General features: G+C 45.1%; 1 protein-coding gene across 5 annotated transcripts in view; it reads left to right on the top strand.

Moving 5' to 3' along the window:
• The first annotated feature begins 17 nt into the window (after nucleotides 1-17).
• OGDH (oxoglutarate dehydrogenase) overlaps nucleotides 18-21351 on the top strand; it is a 77322-nt gene continuing 55988 nt past the window's right edge. For 4 of the 5 annotated variants that reach the window (XM_082471515.1, XM_082471513.1, XM_082471516.1 and 1 more), the window contains exons 1-2: nucleotides 18-125; nucleotides 13504-13752. In XM_082471515.1, the coding sequence (XP_082327641.1) occupies nucleotides 36-125; nucleotides 13504-13752 (339 nt within the window). In that variant the 5' untranslated portion in view covers nucleotides 18-35. Of the gene's footprint in view, nucleotides 126-1365; nucleotides 1502-13503; nucleotides 13753-21351 lie in introns of those variants that run through there. The other variant, XM_082471517.1, reaches the window with a different exon arrangement.

The raw sequence follows: 21351 nt of genomic DNA, 5'->3' as shown, positions 1-21351 counted from the left end.
GGGCGGCCCCGCTCCTCCCAGGGCGGGGCGGCGTGATGACGCCACACGCCGGGGCGGGGCCGAGAGTTTGGTGCCCCGGAGTGGGGTGTCGGCGCCTCATTCGGGTGGAGCTGAGCTGGAGACAGGTAGGCTCGGGCTGCAGCCGGGATCGGCCGGATTTGGGAGGCTCCGCGCCGGTCGGGCAGGAGGCGGGGGTCGCGGCAGGGGGCAAGGCCGCCGCGCCCTCGTTGTGGCCGGCGCCCCGGTGACAGGGAGTGAAGCTGTCTGGAGCGGGGCTGACGGGGATAGGTGGGTGGGACGGGGCCTGACAGACGGGCGTGGCAGCCAATGGCGCGGCGGGCGCCTCCTGGCGGGCGGAGATTGGCGGGTGCGGGCGTGCGCAGAGGTCGCGCGGGGCGCGGAGCGGCGCTCCATTGGCTGGAGCGGGCAGGGGGTGGGCCGCGCGGCGGATGTGAGGGAATGGGCGCCGCGGCGCGGGTGACCCCCAAGGTCGAGGAGGCGTCACGTGGGAGTCGCCCGGCAGTGTCCTCTCCCCACCCGGACGGATGGAAGGGTGGCACGCCCTTGAAGAAGCGGCTGCGAATTGTGGGCAGTCCTCCCTTTCCAGAGCGCGGAGACGCTGGTCGGCTTCTGTCCGGGCTGATCCTTCGCTCCTGGGGTGAACCCTTGAGGAACGGATTACCCCGCAGTACCCCCACTTTTTCAGTACCCCACCGGACTAATCCTCCCTGTGTTCCTTGGGGTGACTCCCTTGAGGAGCGGATTACCCCTCAGTATCCTCTGTGTTCAGTACCCCCTGTATCCATCCTCCCTGCCGTCTCCTGGGGTGAACCCTTGAGTGGATTACCCCGCAGCATTTACCTTACTCAGTATCTCTGCTGTGCTCCAGCACGCACCGTACCCATTCTCTCCGTGCTCCTCAGCGTGACGCCCTTGATGAGTGGATTACTTTGCCGCACCCTACCGTACTCTGTACCCATATACTCAGGATCTCTCCATACTCAGCACCCTCGGTATCTATCCTCTATGTGAGCTCTTTGGGGTGACACCCTTGATGAGTAGAATACCCTGCAGTACCCTACCGTACTCAGTACACCACCATACTCTTCTTTCTTCCAGGGGTTTGATAGCTCATGCTGAGATGAAGTGCATTTCCTCGAGGAACACACTAGTGTACCTTTTCCCTTTTACCTGATGTCAGTGTAAGTTGGGTACGGAGACTTAGTAGAAAACCTGTAGCGAGACACTGAGTAGATAAGAAACTGCTATCTCTGCTTTTCTCCCAGAACAGATGACTCAGGCCTGAGGTGTGAACTCTGTCTTGGGGTTTCTCTGTGCCTTGTTCTGCAGGCCTGCGCTTTGAAGCAGGGACTAGAGGCCCACTTCCAGGTACACTGCTCTGAGCAGCTTTAGGATGAATCGCCTGAGATGAAGCCTTGTTTGCACTGTATCAGGACGTGCAGCAGTCCAACCGCACAGATTTTTGTGCAAGACCTGCGCGGTATGAAAATATATAATACTATTCTAGCTTTGCATATTAGCTGAGGACTAGCTCTTGAAAGTTGGCGAAATATCAGAGTATCCTGATTATATTTTTGAGAGCACTTTCCACGTTTCGAGTACTTTTTTTTTCCTTAACAGCTTTATTGAGATACAATTCATGTATCATACAATTCACTCTTTCAAGTATGCAGTTCAGTGGTTTGTAGTGTGTTTACAGTATGCAGCCATCACCAGATTTCAGCATGCGGGATCCGGGATCCAACCCCGCGCCCCCTGCAGTGGAAGCACAGAGTCTTAACCACTGGACTGCTGGGGAAGTCCCAAAATTCAGTTACTTTTAAAGACTAACTTTAATTTCAGAAATATGAATTTCTGTTGATTTCATTTAAATTTGAATGCACAGTTTATTAAATGTGAAATATTTACCGTGTTTATTACATGTATATCTTGCATAGACATGTATGTGTATCACATCTGCTTTTTTTTTTTTTTTTTAAACATCTTTATTGGAGTATAATTGCTTTACAATGGTGTGTTAGTTTCTGCTTTATAACAAAGTGAATCAGTTATACATATACATATGTTCCCATCACATCTGCTTTTAATCAGTCTTACTCCTCACTGCCCCATTTGACGAAAGTACCGTATCATCTCCATTAAAATTTTTAGGTAGTTTTATTTTGGGATAATTGTACAATTATTGAGAAATTTATTTTAGAATGGTATAATTTTGAGAAATCGTACATGCAAATCTATTATATGCAGTTATAACAAATGGTACAGAGAGGCCTCAGTGTCCCTTTACCCACTTTTCTCAAATGATAACATTTTACAAAAACTACAGTATTATATCACAACCAGGTATTGACATTGGTAACAGTCAAAATGGAGAACATTTCTATCACCACAAGCATCCCTCCTGTTACCTTTTTATGGCCATACGCACTTCCATCCTGCTTCCAATTCCTTAGCTTCTGGCAACCACTAATCTGTTTTCCATTTCCGTAATTTTGACGTGTCAGGAATGTTGCATAAGGAGACTCATACAGTAAGTAACCTTTTGGGGTTGGCTTTTTTCACTAAGCGTAATTCTCTGTCAATGCGTGCAGGGTGTTGTCTGTGTCAGCAGTTTGTTCCTTTTTATGCGTCCAGGCTATTGACGTACCACAGTTGATTTAACTCTCCAACCATTGAAGGACGTCTGGATTGTTTCCATTCTTTGGCTATTAAGCTGTTATAAACATTTATATACAGGTTTTTATGTAAACATAAGTTTTCATTTCTCTGAGGTAAATGTCCAGGAGTGTAATCACTAGGTCATATGGTAGTTGCATGTTTAGTTTTTTTTTTTTTAGAAATAGACAAACAGTTTTCCAGAGTGACTGTACCATTTTACATTCCCACCAGTAATGTATTTGTGACCCAGTTTCTCCATTATTCTTGCCAGAGTTTGGTGATGTTACCATTTTCTAAAATTTTAGCCATTCTAATAGATGTGTAATGATTGTGGTTTTAATTTGCATTTCCCTGATGTCTAGTGATATTGAATGTCTTTTCATGTGTTTATTTGCCATGGGTATATCCTCTTCAGGGAAATAACCTCTTCATATCTTTTGCCCATTTTGTAATTGGATCATTTGTCTTTTTTAATGTTTCATTTTGAGAATTTCTTATACATTCTAGTCTTTTCCTGGATATGTGGTTTGCAGATATTTTCTCTAGTCTGTAGCTTGTCTTTTCATCTTCTTAACAGTATCTTTTGCAGAGCAAAAGCTTTTAATTTTGATCAAGTCCTGTTTATGAATTTTGTCTTTTATGTGTTGTGCTTTTAGTGTCAAGTTAAGAACTCTTTGCCTGGCTCTAGTTTCTCTTACATACTTTTCTAAAAGTTTTATAGTTTTGTGTTGTACATTTAAATCTATAATCCATTTTGAGTTGATTTCTGTATAAGGTGTGAAGTCTAGTTTGAGTGGCTTTTTCCTTTTCTTTTCCTTTCATTCTTTCTTTTTTTTTCCCTCCGCATAGGTATCCAACCAGCAGCATTTGTTGAAAAGACTGTTCTTTCTCCATTGAATTGCTTTTGCTCTTTTGTCAAAAAGCAGTTGGTTGTGCTTGTGTGGGTCTGTTCTAGAGTTCTCTATTCTGTTCCATTGGTCTTTTTGTCTATTTCACCATCAGTACCACAAGTCTTGATTATTGCAGCTACATAATAAATCTTGAAATTAAGTAGATTGGTTCTTCCCACTTCATTATTCTTTTTCAAAATTGTTTCAGCTGATCTAATTCCTTTGCCTTCCCATATAAATTTTAGCATAATCTTGCCTATATCTATAAAAATTCTTGCTGGGATTTTGATAGGAATTGTGTTAAAGTTGTTTATCAATTTGGGGATAACTTCTTTACTATGTTCAATCTTCCAATCCTTAACAAGGTATGTCTATTTATTTAGGTTTTTTCCTTCCTTCATCAGTGTTTTCTAGTTTTTGGCATACAAGTCCTGTACATGTTTTGTTAGACTTATACTATTTCCTTTAAAAAAATTTTTTGTTGTCATGTGTCTGTTGATAGTTTGTAGAAATACAGTTGTTTTTTGTATATTTATCTTGTATCCTGTGACCCTGCTGAATTCACTTATTAGTTCTATGAGTGTTTTTGTAGATTCCTTGAGATTTTGTCATAGATAATCATGTTATCTGCAGATAGTAGTAGTTTTATTTTTTACTCTCTGTTACATATGCTTTTTAGTTCCTTTTCTTGCCTTATTGCACTGGCTGCAACTCTCAGTACTACGCTGAGTAGGAGGGATGAGCAAGTGGACATCCTTACATTGCTCCCAGTTTTAAAAAGATGCGTTCAGTCTTTCACCATTAAGTATGTGTTTGCTGTAGGCTTTTGTGGATGCTTTATATTAAGTTAAAGTTCCCCTTTATTCCTACTTTTCTGAGAGTTTTTATCATGGTTGTTGAATTTTATCAAGTGCTTATCTGCATCTATTGATATGAGCATGTGATTTTTCTTCTCTAGCCTGTCAGTATGGTAGATTACATTGTTTTTTGAATATTGAACTAGCCTTGCATCCCTGGAATAAACCCCATTAGGTCATGGTGTATAATTGTATTTGTATATTGCTTAATTCTATTCGCTAAATTTTGTCAAGGTTATTTATTTATTTATTTGCATCTGTATTCATGAGGAATATGAGTTTAAAGCTTTTTTTTCCTTTTTCTTTTTTCTATCTTTGTCTGGATTTCATTTCAGGGACATACTAGCTTCATGAAATGAATTGGTAAGTTCTCCTCCTTGTATTTTCTGGAAGAGATTTTGTAGAATTGGAGTTAATTAATCTTTAAACATTTGATAGGATTCTGTAGTGAAACCATCAGGGCCTGGAAATAACGTTTTCTTTTTTTTTTTTTCCTGCACTGCATGGCTTGCGGGATCTTAGTTTCCCAACCAGGGATCGAACCCGTGACCCCTGCAGTGGAAGTGCAGAGTCCTAACCACTGGACCACCAGGGAATTCCCTGGAAATTACTTTATCAGGAGCTTTTAAATTACATATGAAATTTCTTTAATAGTTATTTCAAATTGGGTGAGTTGTGATAGTTTGTACTTTCGTTGAGTTTCTCTGTATCCTTGCTGACCTCATGTCTAGCTTTTCCATCTCTTGTTGAAAGGGGTGTTGAAGTTTCCAACTATAATTGTAGGTTTGTCTTTTTCTCCTTTCTCTTTTATTGGTTTGATTCACATATTTTGCAATTATGTTGTTTGGTGCATACACATTTAGAATAGCTATATCCTCTTAGTGGATTAACCGTTTGTCATTAATATCTCTGTGTCTGGTAATTTTCTTTGCTCTGATGTCTACTTTATCTGATAATAATATAGTCCTCCTGCTTTCCTTTGATTAATGTTTTCATGGTATATAATTTTTCATCCTTTCACTTCCAACCTTCCTGTATTGTTACATTTGAAGTTTCTTGTATTATTGGATCCTGTTGTTTTATCCATTCTGCCAATCTCTGTTTTCTAATTGGTGTATTTAGGTCATTTACATAACATATCAAGTAATTATTGATGTGTTAGGACTTAAGTCTGCCATTTTATCCTTTATTTCCTTTTTTGTTTTTTGTTCCTCTGCTTTCTTTATCTTGACTTCTTGTGGGTTACTTGAATACATTTTTAAATTCTGCTTTTATTTATATGTAGTGTTTTTGAGTATATCTGTTTGTGTAGCTTTTTTAGTGGTTGTCTAGGTGTTATATATACATAGTTTATCACAGTATACTGGTGTCATCATTTTATCAGTTTGAATGAAGTATAGAAACCATATCTCTGTTTACATCACTTTACCCTACTCCACTTAAAATTGTCTTTTAACACATTTTTGACTGGAGACATATCACGGCCACAGACGTTAGTTTCTGCAAAAATCCCCCAGTCAGTAATGTGTTAAATATTTCCTTTACGGACATATCATTAGAACCACATCAGATGTGTTGAAATTTTTGCTTCATCAATCACACATCATTTAGAAGATTTCTAGAGGAAAAGGAAATTATATTTACCCATATATTGTCTTTCTGTTGTTCTTTCTTTCTTCATGATGTTGCAGGATTCCTTTTATCATTTACTTTCTGTTTACAGGATTTCCTTTAGCCATTCATTTTGGGTAGGTCTTCTGGCAGCAGATTTTTTTAGTTTTTCTTCATCTAAGAAGATCTTTATTCCCCTTTTGTTCCTGAAGGATATTTTTGCTGGATATAGGATTCTGGATTAACAGTTGTTTTCCTTCAACACTTGAAAAGTGTTATGCCACTTTCTCCTGGCCTCCATAGTTTCTGGTGAGAAATATGCTATTCAAGTTGTTTGTAGTTTTCAAAAGCTTGTGATGGGTCTTGGAGTGGATTGCTTTGGGTTTATTTTGTTTGGGGTTCTCTCAGCTTCTTGAATCTATAGGTTTGTGTCTTTTTGCCAAATTTGGGGAGTTTTCAGCCATTGTTTGAATACGTTTTCAGCCCCTTCCTCTTTCTGCTCCTCCTGAGATTCTGATGACATTTATATTCAGCATTAGGTCTTTTGTTATAGTCCCACATGTTCCTGAGGTCCTGTTCTTTTTTTTTTTTCCCCCAGTCTGTTTTCTCTGTTCAGATTGCGAAATTCCTTTTGTTCATGTTTGTTCATGTTCATGTTCACTGTTTCTTCTTTCTTCAGTTTAACCTATCCATCAAGTTTTTTATTCTGGTTATTGTAATTTTCAGTTCTGAAATTTCCATTTGGTTCTTCTTTATATCTTCTTTTTCTTTACTGAGGCTTTCTACTTTCATTTGTTTCAAGCATGTTCCTAGTTGCTTGTGGAAGCATTTTGATGCTGGCTCTTTGAAAGTCTTTGCCAGATAATTCTAACATCTGTGTCATCTTGGTGTTGGTGAGCTTCCTCTGACACTGCCGGGGGGGTAGGAGGTGCTGCCTGGTTATGGAGGTGGAGGCTCCTCACCTGGCCTCCTTGGTATCTGTGGGCAGGGACTCCTTGTTACTGCTGTGTGGGTGTACTTTCCCAATTACACCTTTGTGATTCCACCCTGCCTGGGAAGGCAGAGGCGCTGCCCTGTTACTGCTGGGCGAGTGTAGAATCCAGGCTCCCTCCTAGATAGGTGGGGTGGGGATGGAAGTCCCTGATCTCCTCTGACACTACCAGGTGGAGTGGGAGTGGGCCACAGTGTTTCTGTGGGGTTGGTTGCAGTAGAGTGGTTATTGTCTAAAAATATTCTGTCCTGCTAGGCTGCCCCATTCCTGGTCCTTTGGCCAGAGAGGGCAGACTTTTACTGCAGCTTTTTTTTTGGGTCTACATTAGTTGGTATTTCTGGGTTACCAGCTTCTTCAGAACCTAGCCTGGAATATATGAGGCAAAAGGAAAACCGAGAACTCAATGCTCAGTCTTTTTGGGCCCTGAAGTCCCTTCCCAGTCTGTCTCCTCTCCACCTTTCAGAGTCTTTTGTTTTGTTTTGTGTTAAATGAAGCATCTCATGTTTTTAGCTGCATTTAGTGGGAAACAGAAGTCCTGTGTGTGCTTTTTAAATTTTTAATACATATTGACAAGTGTCCTTGCTTTCCATAAAAATTTAATAATTTCTACTTTAACCAACACCTTTAAAAAGTGCCTGTTTACTTATACCATACACCACTGCAGTCAGGGCACCTTTGGTAACACAGTGCTGGTCTGGGAAGGATGGATCAGTCTTCAGACCCATGCACTGAAGCTTGTTTGGGGTTCCCACTTCAGAGGTGGAAGTGCCCCCCCAGCAATCTGGTCAGCTACCCACTCCAAATTTACTTCTGTTTAGTTTTACCTTGGGAACTTCAGCTTTTTAAGACATATCATTAGTTGTGGAGTGGGTTTTTTGTTTTTTTTTTCTGGTAGGTTGTAGTCCTTTAGTCATAAAAATACATTTTAAAAAAAAATAAATTTATTTATTTTTGGCTGTGTTGGGTCTTCGTTACTGCTCGTGGGCTTTCTCTAGTTGCAGTGAGTGGGGGCTACTCTTCGTTGCGATGCGCAGGCTTCACATTGCGGTGGCTTCTCTTGTTGTGGAGCACGGGCTCTAGGCACGCGGGCTTCAGGAGTTGTGGCACGTGGGCTCGGTAGTTGTGGCTCGCAGGCTCTAGAGTGCAGTCTCAGTAGTTGTGGCGCACAGGCTTAGTTGCTCCGTGGCATGTGGGATCTTCCCGGACCAGGGTTGGAACCCGTGTCCCCTGCATTGGCAGGCGGATTCTTAACCACTGTGCCACCAGGGAAGTCCCATAAAAGTACTTTTAAAGTGTGCAAAGTTCTTTCATGTTTGTATCATAGTTACAAAAAACATTGAGGGAGCAGAAGTGATTGCTTCCTTCACTTTATGGCAAAGGAAACTGAACACAGATCAAGTGACACATTTAAGGCTCACACAGCAAGGAAGAGTCACTCTGCCTGTTTGCCCTGCAGGCTCAACCGCCGTTTCTGTCTAATAATGGCAAAATACCTTTGTAGTTTAAGCGTACTCTGCACTACCTCTCAACCCCTCAGTTTATGTTTGATGAGGCATCACAAGTGAAAGACGTTGCATCCTCTTGAGATTCTCAACCAGTAAGAGAAAATTGGTACTTGTGCTCTCTCTGTACATAATGTCTTTGTATCACTGCTAAAACTAGAATAATGGATTAACAGCCATAGGTATGTAGTAAGCATTGTTTTCTTGGTTCATCATGAAAATCTTAATGCGTCCAAAACAAAAACAAAAACAAAAAACAAAAAACCTCTCAAGGTAAGTTTTTTAAAAATGGTTCTTAGGCGACACACAATGGTAACAATCATTTAATGATGCATGTGTTTTTCCCTAAAAGACTCATGTCCTGAGAAGTTGCCCAGGCTGTTTTTGCCTCTTTAATTACTCCTCTGCCTAGCCAGCATGAGGGTGGTAGACTTCGAGAGTCAGTTTATCTCCTCATCCTGTGAATGGGGAGGTGGCCTTGGGTAAGGTGTGTGCTGCCTGACTGGGGAATGTCCAGGCACAGATAAAGTTCTGTTTTATTTTCCTAAGGACAGAGCACTGAACCCTTAAAAACAAATTTTGCTTTGGTTTTGGGGGGTTTTTTAATGTTATTTTTCTCAAATGTATAGATTTATACTTGCATCTTGAAATTAATGGGTTACAGATAGTGTCACTTTGTGTACTTTATTGACAGGGGTAGGCTCGTTTATGTTTCTTCTTAGACTTTTTTAAAAACAACTTTATTGAGGGGCTTCCCTGGTGGTCCAGTGGTTGGGACTCCATGCTTCCACTGCAAGGGGGCGCGGGTTTGATCCCTGGTTGGGGAACTAGGATCCCACATGCCGCGCGGTGTGGCAAAAAAATAAAAAATAAAGTTTAGGTTTGGGCAAATCTGTTCACAAACATTTAAAAGCAAAAAACTTTATTGAGGTATAATTCATATACCATACAATTCACCCATTTAAATTGTACAATTTAACATTTTACAGTATGTCAGAAGGTTGTGAAACCATCAGCATTATCTATCAATAGTTTTAGAACATTTTCATTCCCCGCCCCCGCCCAAAAAAAAAAAAAAAAAAACCATACCCATTAGTTGTCATGTCTTATCCTTGCTATCCCCAGTCCTGGGCTTTCTGTCTGTATCAATTTGCCTCTTTTGAACATCTTCATATAAATGAAGTCATACAACATTTTGTGTTTTTTGTGTGTGAATGACTGTTTTCACTTAAAAGTTTCAAAGTTCATCTATGTTGCAAGAGATGTCAGTATTTCATTCCTTTACATTGCCTAATACTATTACATGGTATGGCTATACCACATTCTGAATACCCATTGATCAGTTGATGGACATTTGAGTTGTTTCCACTTTTTGGCTTGTATAATGCTACAGTGAACATCCGTGTACAAGGTCTTGTGTGGACGTATGTTTTTGTTTTTCTTGGTTGTATACCTAGGAGTGGAGTTGCTGAGTCATATGGTAATTCTATGTTTAACTTTTTGAGGAACTGCCAAACTGTTTTCCAAAGTGACTGCACCAGCTTACATTCCCACCAGAATTGTATGAGGGTTCTAAATTCTTCATGTTCTCTCCAACACTTGCTTGTATTGATTGTATCTAATCTAGTGGTCATGAAGTGGTATCTTGTGGTTTTGATTTGCATTTTTTTCCCTAATGACTAATGATGTTGAGTATCTTTTAATGTGCTTATTGGTCATTTGTGTGTCTTCTTTGGGAAAATGTCTGTTTGTATCCTTTGACAATTTTTTAAAAATTAATCAATTTATTTATTTGGCTGCGTCGTGTCCTAGTTGTGGCACGAGGGCTCCTAGTTGTGCTGCATGCGGCACGCAAACTCTTAGTTGCGTCATGTGGGGTCCAGTTCCCTGACCAGGGATCGAACCCGGGCCCCCCTGCATTGGGAGCGTGGAGTCTTAACCACTGCGCCACCAGGGAAGTCACTTCTGGCAATTTTTTGATTGGGTTATTTTTATTTTCATTATTGAATTATAAGAGTTCTTATCAGCTGTATGATTTGCAAATATTCCTTTTACTCTTAGACTGTCTTCTCTTTTTTGATGGTGTCCTTTGAAGCACGAAAGTTTTTATTTGGATGAAGTCCAGTTTGTCTATTTTTTTTGTTGTTTGTCCTTCTGGTGTCCTAACTAAGACACGTTGTTTGTCTCAAGGCTATGAAGATTTATTCCATTTTAACTTGGAAGTTATAAAACTTCAAAGAGTCTTACAGTTTTAGCTCTTACATTTAGGTCTTCGATCCATTTGAGTTAATTTTGTATATGGTGTGAGACAAGGGTCCAAACTTCATTTTTTCACATGTGGATCTCCAGTTGCCCCAGCACCATCTGTTGAAAAGACTGTTCTTTCCCCATTGAGAATTTCTGGCCCCCTTGTCAAGTAGAAATATTGTTCTAAACCACAAGTCAGAACACTTGGACTTTTTGGACAACCCGAAGCTTTCATGAAAGTGAACAATTCAATGTTTCTACCAAAAATGTTGCACTATTCATAATGTTGACTCTGGAATTGGAAGCATGGAATCTGAACCTACCAAAATCTGAAATGTATATACCTGCTGTCTGCTCTGTGGGTCCATCAGATCGTGGATAGAGAACAGCTGTTCCTGGTCTTCCCGGGGTGGAGGCTGGGGATGTTGAGCCATCTGCTGAAGGGCAGGTTTTCCGATGAGTCATCTTAAGGGAAGTTTGAAAATTGCTAGTAACAGTGCTCGGCAACACTGAGCTATTTGTCAGATTCGGTGACTGTAGATAGCTAGGTAACGTGGTTTGTTCATAGTATCATATTGGAAGGACTGCATTGGGAAGAACACATGAAACAAGCAGTTTTGTGCTTGTCAGTGTGGTGCCTGTTAATTGGGTACCGCAGCAACTGAGTAATGACAGTTACTGGAGGTGATGATACTGCTGTGTTCTAGGAGAAAACCCCAACTCAGAGGCCATCAAGTGTTTCAAGCTGCCTAGATAATAATGACATTGGAGGAAAGAAATGAGTGTTTTCCTTTGGACCTGAATTTTTTTAAAATTAACGTGGAAAGCAGCAGTAGTAGTATTTTTGCCATCAGTGTCTTTCTTTGTCTGCCTATTAGAGAAAATGGGAGTATAGCTGGAGGTAGGAAGAACTACTGAAGTTACTTAAGGTTAAAAAGAAAAGGAGTTAAGATGGCATTCTGTAGCAAAATATAGGCTTGTTCATCTCTAATTTTTAAGGAGCAAGTTTTTGTTTGTTGTTTAGTTTGTTTTTAAAGTACCTGTTCCGCTTTTCCCTTTTGCTGACCTGTCTTTTCTGAGCAGCAGAACAGGCCAGACACACTCTCTGTCAGTGTCCTTTATGCGTATTCTGATCATATTTGGCTTAAGAGGAAGGGTTCTTATAAACAGTGTAGAGGATAGTTTATGTAACATTTATTTCTGGGTAGTTCTCAGCATGTCTCAGAGCTTGGATTTCCTTCAGGCAGGAGTGGAGGTGGGGTGTAATTCCAACTTTACAGCCAGGGCACTTGCTTCAAGGCAGATTTAAGGGCAACCATGTGTTAGGCCAGCAGGCACCGTATCTCAGGGCAGAGGGCTGTGGTGAGCCTCGCCCCTGCCCTGGGGCTCCCTTCCCCTCCCACAGCCTCTCTCGCTTTGACGGGAAGGTGCCGGGATTTTTATGGGGAGAGGAACTGCACAGTGTCCTTATCCCTTCCTGACTGGGTCCCTTCCCGGAGGCATCTGGATTCTGACTTGGAAGATGCTTGGAAGTGGTTCAAGACCCCTCCGGGGACAGTCTGAACTCTTTCATGGTCTGGTGGGTGCATCAGCTGCTTTTGTAAAATGGCTAGTGTAGATAGAGTTACATACTAGATTTAGTAAAATTACAATCCTCAAACTCAAGGTCCATTCAACCTTGGGGAAAACTTAAACTCAGAAAGGTGACCTGTAAAACAAGAGCTAGCGCCTGCCTTCTAGGGAGTTGGTGGGGTTCGTGAAGAGTCCTAACATGTCAAGTTGATGACCATAGAGCGCCCCAAGGTAGGTAGACGCTTCTGTGGTCCTTGCTGCCCGTGCTTCCTCTTGCGGAGCCCGCTCCCTCGCTGTCAGCCCTCCTCCCGCTCCCAGTCTTAAGGAACGGGGGTCAGCACCCCGGCTGTCCAGCGAGTCCACCTCTCCTGCAGACAAGACGATTCTTGCTCCTCCCCTGTGTTCTTCGCACCTTTCCACCTCTCTGTCTTTCCTCCTCCTGATTCTTATATTTAGAATGCCTGCCGTCCCCACCTCTCCAGAGCTGAATCCCCCCTGTCCTCCACGCCCGTCCCCAAGCTTTCCCAGCCGCTGGAAAGGGACACCTGGGAGGAGTGGGTTCTCCCATGGAGTTCTGTTGGCATTTTCTGTGCCTCTCAAGCACTCAGTGCTGTCGCTGTAAGTTTTAATTTTTTACATTTTTTTTTTGCTGCTCAAAGATAAATTATTTGAGGGTGAGCAAAATAATTTTCCAATGTCTCCGTGTTCTCCAGAATACCGTGAGTCCAGCGGGTACTCGGTAGTCTCCAGATAGATTAGAAAGTATCTTTCTCATTTTACAATTAATATTAATCTAATCATTAATTAATCTTTGTTGCCTTTTCCTATAATTGTTTTATACAACGTATAAACTTACAGGGCGTCACATATTTATCATGATATATCGTATCCCTCAAACTAGATTGAAACTTGCAGGCGAAGACCATAACCTCTGCAGCTGTGTTCTCTCCTCCCCATGTCGAGCACAGGCCCTGTACATAGAAGGTTGGTCAGTTTGACTACCTCCTGCTGTGTCGTGCTCTCTGAAGCAGGGCACGCGGCCACAAATGCATTTACAGGGTCTTTCTCCTCCAGCCACAGTCTGCGAGGTTTTCCCCCAGTAGCCTTGTCTGCTACAATGCTCTTTCTAACTTTTCTTTCTTTTTTTGGTGCAGACAGTCGTGAGAGACTTCAGGACAAGAATGTTTCACTTAAGGACTTGTGCTGCTAAGTTGAGGCCATTGACGGCTTCCCAGACTGTGAAGACATTTTCACAAAACAGACCAGCAGCAGCTAGGACGTTTGGGCAGATCCGGTGCTATACTGCCCCCGTTGCTGCGGAGCCCTTCCTCAGCGGGACTAGTTCGAACTATGTGGAGGAAATGTACTATGCTTGGTTGGAAAACCCCAAAAGTGTACACAAGGTAAGGCTCAGAGGAGCAGGTGTCTTCGTGTGTTTGCAGTCTTGGCCGATGGTGGCTGGCCGTCCAGGTAAGTGCATGTGTTCTGAGGACCGTCGAGAAGGAAGGCAGGCAGGTGGCTGGAAGCCCCACCGACCCGAGTTCTTTGCGTCAGCCCAGCTCGGCCGTCACACCAGACCCAACTGGAACCGCCTTCTCTGGAGGGGCGTGTCCCTCTCTCCGTGTGCGGCGCGCTCAAGGCCTTGCTCCCTGGAACAGCCAACGTGTTAAACCGGCAAGGATGTAGAGAAGCACTTGCACCACTCCGAGGCTCTCACCAAGGCTGCTGCAGGATGGTGATGCCGCAGAAAGGAAGCCCACGGAAGGAAAGACCCCGCAGGAAGCTCCTCTGTCCCTCTGTCCTCGGAACACCTGAAAACCATTTCATGTGATTTCTGTATAAATGACATTTTAGATCAGTATGTTCACGTTTTTCTCTTGTATATGAAAGTAAATTCTGTGAAGTCTTCCTTCTAATTTCTCTGTGTTAACCAGTGAGGCTCTTCCTTAGAGCCTCTCTATTCACACGTTTACTTGATACAGAGCGTGCCTAGTGGGAGCACTTCTTCACAGCATTTTGGCCAGTGATATGTATGGGTTTTGATGACCGTTTCTTGGTTTTCAGGTCAGGCAGCTGGCCCAGCGGAAGCTGGAGGGTAGACCCCCAAGTTGCTCAGACTCCTTGTGCCCCGTTGCGGGGTGTGTGAAGGAGACAGTATGTGTGAGGTGCTCAGGGTCTGCGCAGAGGAAGTGCCCCCCGGAGGCTGGCTGTCGTCACTGTTGATCTGGCTCTTTCCTTGTGAATTTTAGAGACTTGTTATCTAAAGGCAGCCTGCTTCCATTGGGCGCTTGAGCGTAAGCTTTACCCTTTTACCCTGAAGCATTAGTGACATTTAGATTGGGTACGTTTGACTGCGGGAGCCACCAGCCCCGTTTCATCAGGAATGCCGCCTCTTGGTCTGAACCTCCTTGCCCAGCAAGGTTTCCGTGGCAACCTGGAAGCTGCATTGCTCCGTGAGCAAGATGAGACCTGGTTTCCTATGGGAGGAGATCTGGGGTGTGTTTCCCAAGACTGTAGACAAATGCACTGCCCGGAGAGAAGTGCCTCTGCCTGTGATGTCAGATATTAGCGGTTTCTGAAGACCGTTGCTACGAGGTTATCTCTCAAATAAACTTAGCCCAGAGGTTTCAGAATCAGACTTACATCTTGTGTCCAGGCTGTCCCTTGCCTTCCTTTTCTCAGACGTAACCTCTTTGTGGAACCAACCAAGTTTTCTTAAGTTATATTTGGTTTTAGGGAGAATAGCACCTGAGTGAGTTATTGCGAGTTAACAGGGATCTAGGTCGGGGAACGTCCGTGTGTGAATGCCTGGTGTCACGGGAATGGGTTGCAGTGGAGAAGCACACTGTGGCTCTGTGGTGCAGAGCTCTGGAAAGTGGGGCTGAAAGCATCACAGTGGCTGTTACCATTATTAGTATTTGTATTAATATTGTTATCGTTATTGCTTTAAAAAAATTGTTTAAAAGACTTATTCTGTAGAGCAGTTTTAGGTTTATAGCAAAATTGAGGGGAAGGTACAGAGATTTGCCATGTACCCCTGCCCCCCACATGCAGTCTCCTGGCCATCAACACCCCCGCCAGAGTTACAACATTTGTTACAGTTGATGAACCTACATTGACGTGTCATCATCACCCAAAGCCCATAGTCTACATTACGGTTCACTCTTGGTGGTGTGCATTCTGTGGTTTTGGACAAATACATAATGCCATGTATCACCATTATAGTATCAGAGAGAATATTTTCACTGCCCTAAAAATGCTCTGTGCTCCACCTATTCTTTTTTTTTTTTTTTTAATTTATTTTTTATTTATTTATTTTTGGCTGCGTTGGGTCTTCGTTGCTGCGCGCGGGCTTTCTCTAGTTGCGGCGAGCAGGGGCTACTCTTTGTTGTGGTGCGCGGGCTTCTCACTGCGGTGGCGTCTCTTGTTGCGGAGCACAGGCTTTAGGCGCACGGGCTCAGTACTTGTGGCACACGAGCTCAGTAGTTGTGCTCCACCTATTCTTGAAAAGTATTTTTATCACATGGTGTCAAGGAAGGTAACGCTTGGGGGTTCTCAGGTTGTGTGGGATGGTCACTGTGTCCATCTGTCCCAGGGATGAGGACAGCACAGTGAGAGGACTACTGACAGGCACAGATGCAGCCTGCTGAGGAAGAATCCAGAGTGAGGATTGGGTCCTTGGGCTCCGCGGGTCAGAGCAAGCACCTCTTTAGCACCTCTTTGAGAGATTCTGCGGGGGATATGGGTAAAGGATCTCAAAAAAGGACTTTTCAGTTTAATAAGAGAATACATGCAGATTGGCGTCTTTGGGCCAGATTTTATGTGCTGGTTTCTGTGTCAGGATTCTCCAGGGGACACAGCGTCTTCTTGAGGGAGAGGGACAGGATGGTGTAAATCAGTGGACATTTACAATGGCAGTGTCCCTCCACGGCCATCCCAGCAAAGTGGACTTGATCGCCTCTCCAAGTTGAGTTAGGCCCAATACCTGTTGTATGCTCATTTCTTGACGGACAGGATCCAGAGCTTTCATCAGATTTTCAAAGGCATTTGTGACCCACGGAAGGCCTTGGAAATCGTTGGCTTTATTAAGAATGCTTCGTTTGTGCTCTGTGTTAGAAAAAATAGTTTAGGGAGAGATAAAGAAAATTAGGTTTTAAGATTTAGATTGATCATCTTTCTGATCTCTCATTTCTGCGTCAGATAAGGGATGTCAAATTCCTTGTCCTGAGAGCTGGTTCTGTCATCATTCTCCTCCCTCCCTTTGCAGAGGGCTTATGAGGAACTGCTAGAACTGAATTTTTTTGTGTTCATCAGAAACAGCACAAATTTAGCATCTCCCCCTCCCTGCCCTTCTACGCTCTGCTTTCCTATTATTTTTTAAACTTTTTATGACATTTTCAAACATACAATAGGGGTGTCAATTACAAATTGACACTTACCATCTACCTTTACAAGGATCAAATTATGAACTCTGCAGCTGCTGACCTTCAACACCCCCTGAAAGGAGTTCAGGGGGTGGAGATCAGGAATGAAGCACTCTGTGCTCTGGGAAAAGCTGGGAGAACAGGTCTTCGGATAGATATTTTCAGGAGAAGATTTTATGAGCCCAATTCTGTCATCTCCCTGTATCTAGAAAAGCACTAAAATCCTTCATGGTGCTGTGTGCTCCTCGTGACTAGCAACAACCTTCTGCAGAAAATATGTGCTCGATTGCATGTACTCCCCCTTCACCAAAATCACAAATATACTGACCTTCCCCCCTACCTCTTTAGAGCAGTTTCTCGGAGCTCTCTGAAATGCTGTCTCCCAGGCTATAGTCCTCATTTTGCCCCAAATAAAACTTAACTCACAACTCTCACGTTGTGCTTTTTTTTTCCTCCCCCAGTTGACAGGAGTGTGAAATGAACCTCCGTGAGGAGACCCATCACGCAACTTCAGCAGCTCTCTGCAGTTTGCCAGTCTTTAAAAATCTGTTCCTTCCCCACTTACTTTTCTGTCATAAATGCATCTGAGTGGCTCTATCAAGGGAATGGTTTCTTCACCACACCTAACAAAATTAACAAGATACTTCTCTAATACTATAATCTCATTCTCAGTCTATATTCAGCTGTTTGTATTACCTTAAAGCTGCCCTTTCACGTTTGACTTTATAATTTACTTTATAATTTTGTCGCATCCCTATTTTTAAAGAAAACTTTTATTTCTAAATGTTTAATGGGGAATGTTATGTTTGTGGTAAAGTAATCAAGCAGTTCAGGGGTGCAAGCCCCCGAGCGCTCTCCGTGCCTCTGCGCCCAGTTACCTGGCCGGCCCAGGGTCTGCCTTTGCACTCCATCTCGCCATCCCTCTCCTCTTTGTCCCTTGGTGTGGTCCTCTCCTAGACAGCCGTCTCTTCCCCATCATTTTCTCCAGTCCGGCCTCTGCGCTCCAGTCTTAAACACCTTGTCAAGTGTAGCTCGCTCCTTGAACCCCTAGGACCCGTCAGCCAGGGCCTGTTCTGTCAGCATGCGAAGCCCTCCCTCATTAAGGTCTTGGCCATGCTGGGGACAAGTCAGATGGTGGCATCTTATTTTTATTTATGTCTTAAAAACAGAGTCAAAGCCAGATTGCCCTTGTTAGTGTTTCACACAGACAGGTAATTGAGAGTTGCTGAGCCCTCACCGGGCCCCTCCTGTGCAGCAGAAGCAGGTGCCCGCCCTCACCTCCACCCCCGCCACAGTCACAGCGTGGTGTCAGCCCTGCGGGGAGGACCCAGGGTCGGGCCGTGTGCCCTCTCCACCCTGTGGTGCCCTTTGTGCCCCTGCTCACTGGGCCACCATGGCCGTCCTTGGTGCATCGGAGCTGCCTTCCCCTGCCTTCCCCTGCCTGGGCCTTCTCAGTGACCTCTGCCCACTTCCTAAAAGCCTGTCTTCCTCGTCTTGCTGACTGCATCCATTTCCTCTCCTGCCTTCTGCGGGCCAGCTCCCACGTGTAGTAACAGCTCTCTGGTCCAGTGTGGTCGCCACAAGAGCTCTGTGCGGCGCTCGACGTGCAGATCCTAGACTCTCGGTCCCACCTCTCTGAGCTCGGCCATGCCACCCTTCTGGCCCGGGCACTTCTGCTTTTTCCTTCCATGCTCGTGAAACACGATGCTGTTATTTTCTGTAATTGAACCAGACAAGCAGAGCAGAAAGAGACACACGTTGTCCCCAGTATGGGGTGACACCGTTCCTTTTCATTCTGCAGCTTTGAAACTGCCTTGGCTGCACTTTAAAAACTCAGCCGCGGTTCGCCCTAGTTCTTTGCTGGCCTTGGGGAAAAACACACATGTGGTATACTTCACGGGCTTTCAGTGATCGAGGCTGTTAAACCTCACTTTGAAGTTCCCCCTCCATACTCAGCTTCCTAAATCAGGATGAATCTCAACCCTGGTGACTTTTTGTGTTAAATCGACTAAACCAACTAAGGACATCTTCCCTAACTTCAGTATAGTGTTTTACTCTTAAAGGATTTGTGTTTATACCGTCAGGGACATAAAATTAACACCTTTGGAAAGTGTAAGGGTCCTGAAGCAGTGCCTTCACCTTATGTGTGTAGCAGTTTGCAGCTCGTGACAGTTTTATTGGAGGACTGAGTCGAGTGGCTGCCAGGAGGTGTGAGTGTGCAGGGCCCGCTAGCTCGTGGGCCCGTGGGGACTTCGGGAAGCCGAGCACAGTTAGAATACAGAGTAAACCCCACTGGCTTCTGCAGGGAAGCGCCAGTTGTTCTGAGTTTTGAAGGGTAAGGAAGGGGCCTGGCCAGGGACAGGGTGGCTGTACCCAGAAGAGGCACGTGTGAAGGCAGAGGGCCGCAGGGGCCCGGGGAGGGCCGGGGGGCACTCAGCGAGCACTCACAGAGGCTCCTGGGAGGCTCGGCGCCAGGAGCCCAAGGCAGCAAAGTGAAGACCAGCAGTGTGAGCTGCGACGTACATGGAGAGGCCCCGAGATCAAGCCGAGGGGTGTTGGATTAGTTTGTGAAACGCTGTGGGAGTGTGGACCCCTGAGCAGTTGGCAGAAAGTGAGGGTGTCAGGCGCTGATGGAGGGCTATCTAAGCCTGCGGTGGCCAGAGGGCGGGCTGGGAGTAAAGGCGTGCTGCATCTTTGGGAGCGTGATTTTTTAATGACTGTCCTTTTGTACTGTATTTTAAGCAAGAATCGTGGGTTTTTAAATGTCAGTGATAACTGGAGAGAGAGATCCAGAGCAACCTCAAGGGGAAGGTGGACACCAAGAGCAAGAAAGGAGCGAGTCAACCTCGGGGCCGGGGCAGCTTGTTTTTTTTTTTTTTTTTTTGGTCGCACCAGGTCTTAGTTGTGGCAGGCGGACTCTTTAGTTGTGGCAGGCAGACTCTTTAGTTGTGGCATTCAGGCTCCTTAGTTGTGGCATGTGAACTCTTAGTTGTGGCATGCATGTGGGATCTAGTTCCCTGACCAGGGATTGAACCCCGGCCCCCTGCATTGGGATCTCAGAGTCTTATCCACTGCGCCACCGGGGAAGTCCCTGGGGCAGCTCTTGAGAAGGGCGCAGCGAGCTCTGCCCCAGCCACCTGCCTGGAGCCTCCTCTCTGGGGAAGGGAAGAAGGAGCGCGTTGTCAGCGGGAGGTGTTCTTTGGGGCCTTTCCCAGAAAGGGGCTGTGATGGTGATCACATCGTCCGCCCAGAGCCCCTAGGCCACTCACTCCCCGACTCCGCCTGTGCCAGGCCCCCACGAGGGGTCTGAAGGTCTGCTGGGCTCTGGACTCTGCCATCCATGGGCAGGTTGTGAGTTTAGGGCCTTGTCTCTTAAGTGGTCCTGACTCGCAGAGCCAGAATTCTCTCGGAGCCTGAGGCTTGGCTCAGCTGGGCTAGGCCCTCCAGGTGGGGCCATCCACTAGGCGCGTGGGGACCAGATGCCCACTGTGGTCCCGCACAGCCGCCCTGGAGAGTCGCAGTTCTGAGTTGACAGAATGCACTGTTGGGTGCGGACAGCCAGGCAGAGGGCAAGGGCTCTCACTTCCTGAGGAATGCCAGAAAAACTGCGCATGAGAGCCGTCACAGGCGTCCTGCGTATGATATTTTCCTGCAGTAAAAGTCTGGTTTCTATGAGCGTTTGTGTAATAAACCACCCCAAGACTTGGCAACTCTAAACACCACCAGTGAAGTCTTTCTCATGGTTCCCAGCTTCCGTGCAGCTGAGGTTTGGCCAGGCTGCAGCCCCGCAAAGGACCCCCTAACATCTGGTGCTTGGTGCTACCTAATCACCAGGCCCTGCCATCAGCCAGGGGACCAGAGAGACTCCCTCACAAGTCCTCAGTGTAGCTCCAAGAGGAGAAGGGGGGAGAGGCTGCAGGCCTTGGATGCCCCACCCAGAACTCACACTGCCACTCCCACCCATGGCCTTGGTCAAAGCAAGTCTCAGGCCAGCCCCCAAGGGCTCACCTCCAGTGGAGGAGCCACATGGCCACTGCAGGGGGCCTTTTGTGGACCTGGGAGGACATATGGCCACTGGGCAGCCTACCACAGTCCTTTCTATAATGATCTGATGGGCCACTGCCTTTAGTCTAGGGCAGAAACCCAGGGAGTATCATTCCTCTATCAGCAGATTCCTTAGAGAAGAGCTGAGGCAGCTTTTCTTTGCTAATCTTGGGTGTTTATTGCCGTTTTACCTGTACACCCATACAGAGAGAAGATAGTAGAACTTGTCTGGAGATGTTCTCTCGCCTGTACTACACTGTGCTTTAAAAATAACAGCATCACTCTAATCGAGCACAATTCATTTGGCTTCTCTGGCTGAGGCATCCCCAAGCAGAACCCCCAAGTTTAACTGCTCCCAGTATAAATAGGTCTGTGGTGACAGGTCAGGCAGGCCCAGGTCCTGGTGCCTCCTAGACGTGGTGGTGGGCAGTGAGCTGGGTCGGGACATGGCCCTGCCCGTCCTCAACTGGGGACAGTTTGAGCAAGGCCCTGCCTGTGGTTGGAGGGGTCTGCAGCCCAGCACTATGCATGTCT

This window comes from Balaenoptera physalus (genome assembly GCF_965194825.1).
Source record: "Balaenoptera physalus genome assembly, chromosome: 8".
Taxonomy (NCBI): domain Eukaryota; kingdom Metazoa; phylum Chordata; class Mammalia; order Artiodactyla; family Balaenopteridae; genus Balaenoptera; species Balaenoptera physalus.
Note: the sequence above shows the minus strand (reverse complement) of the source record. Positions and strands in the feature narration are given on the sequence as shown.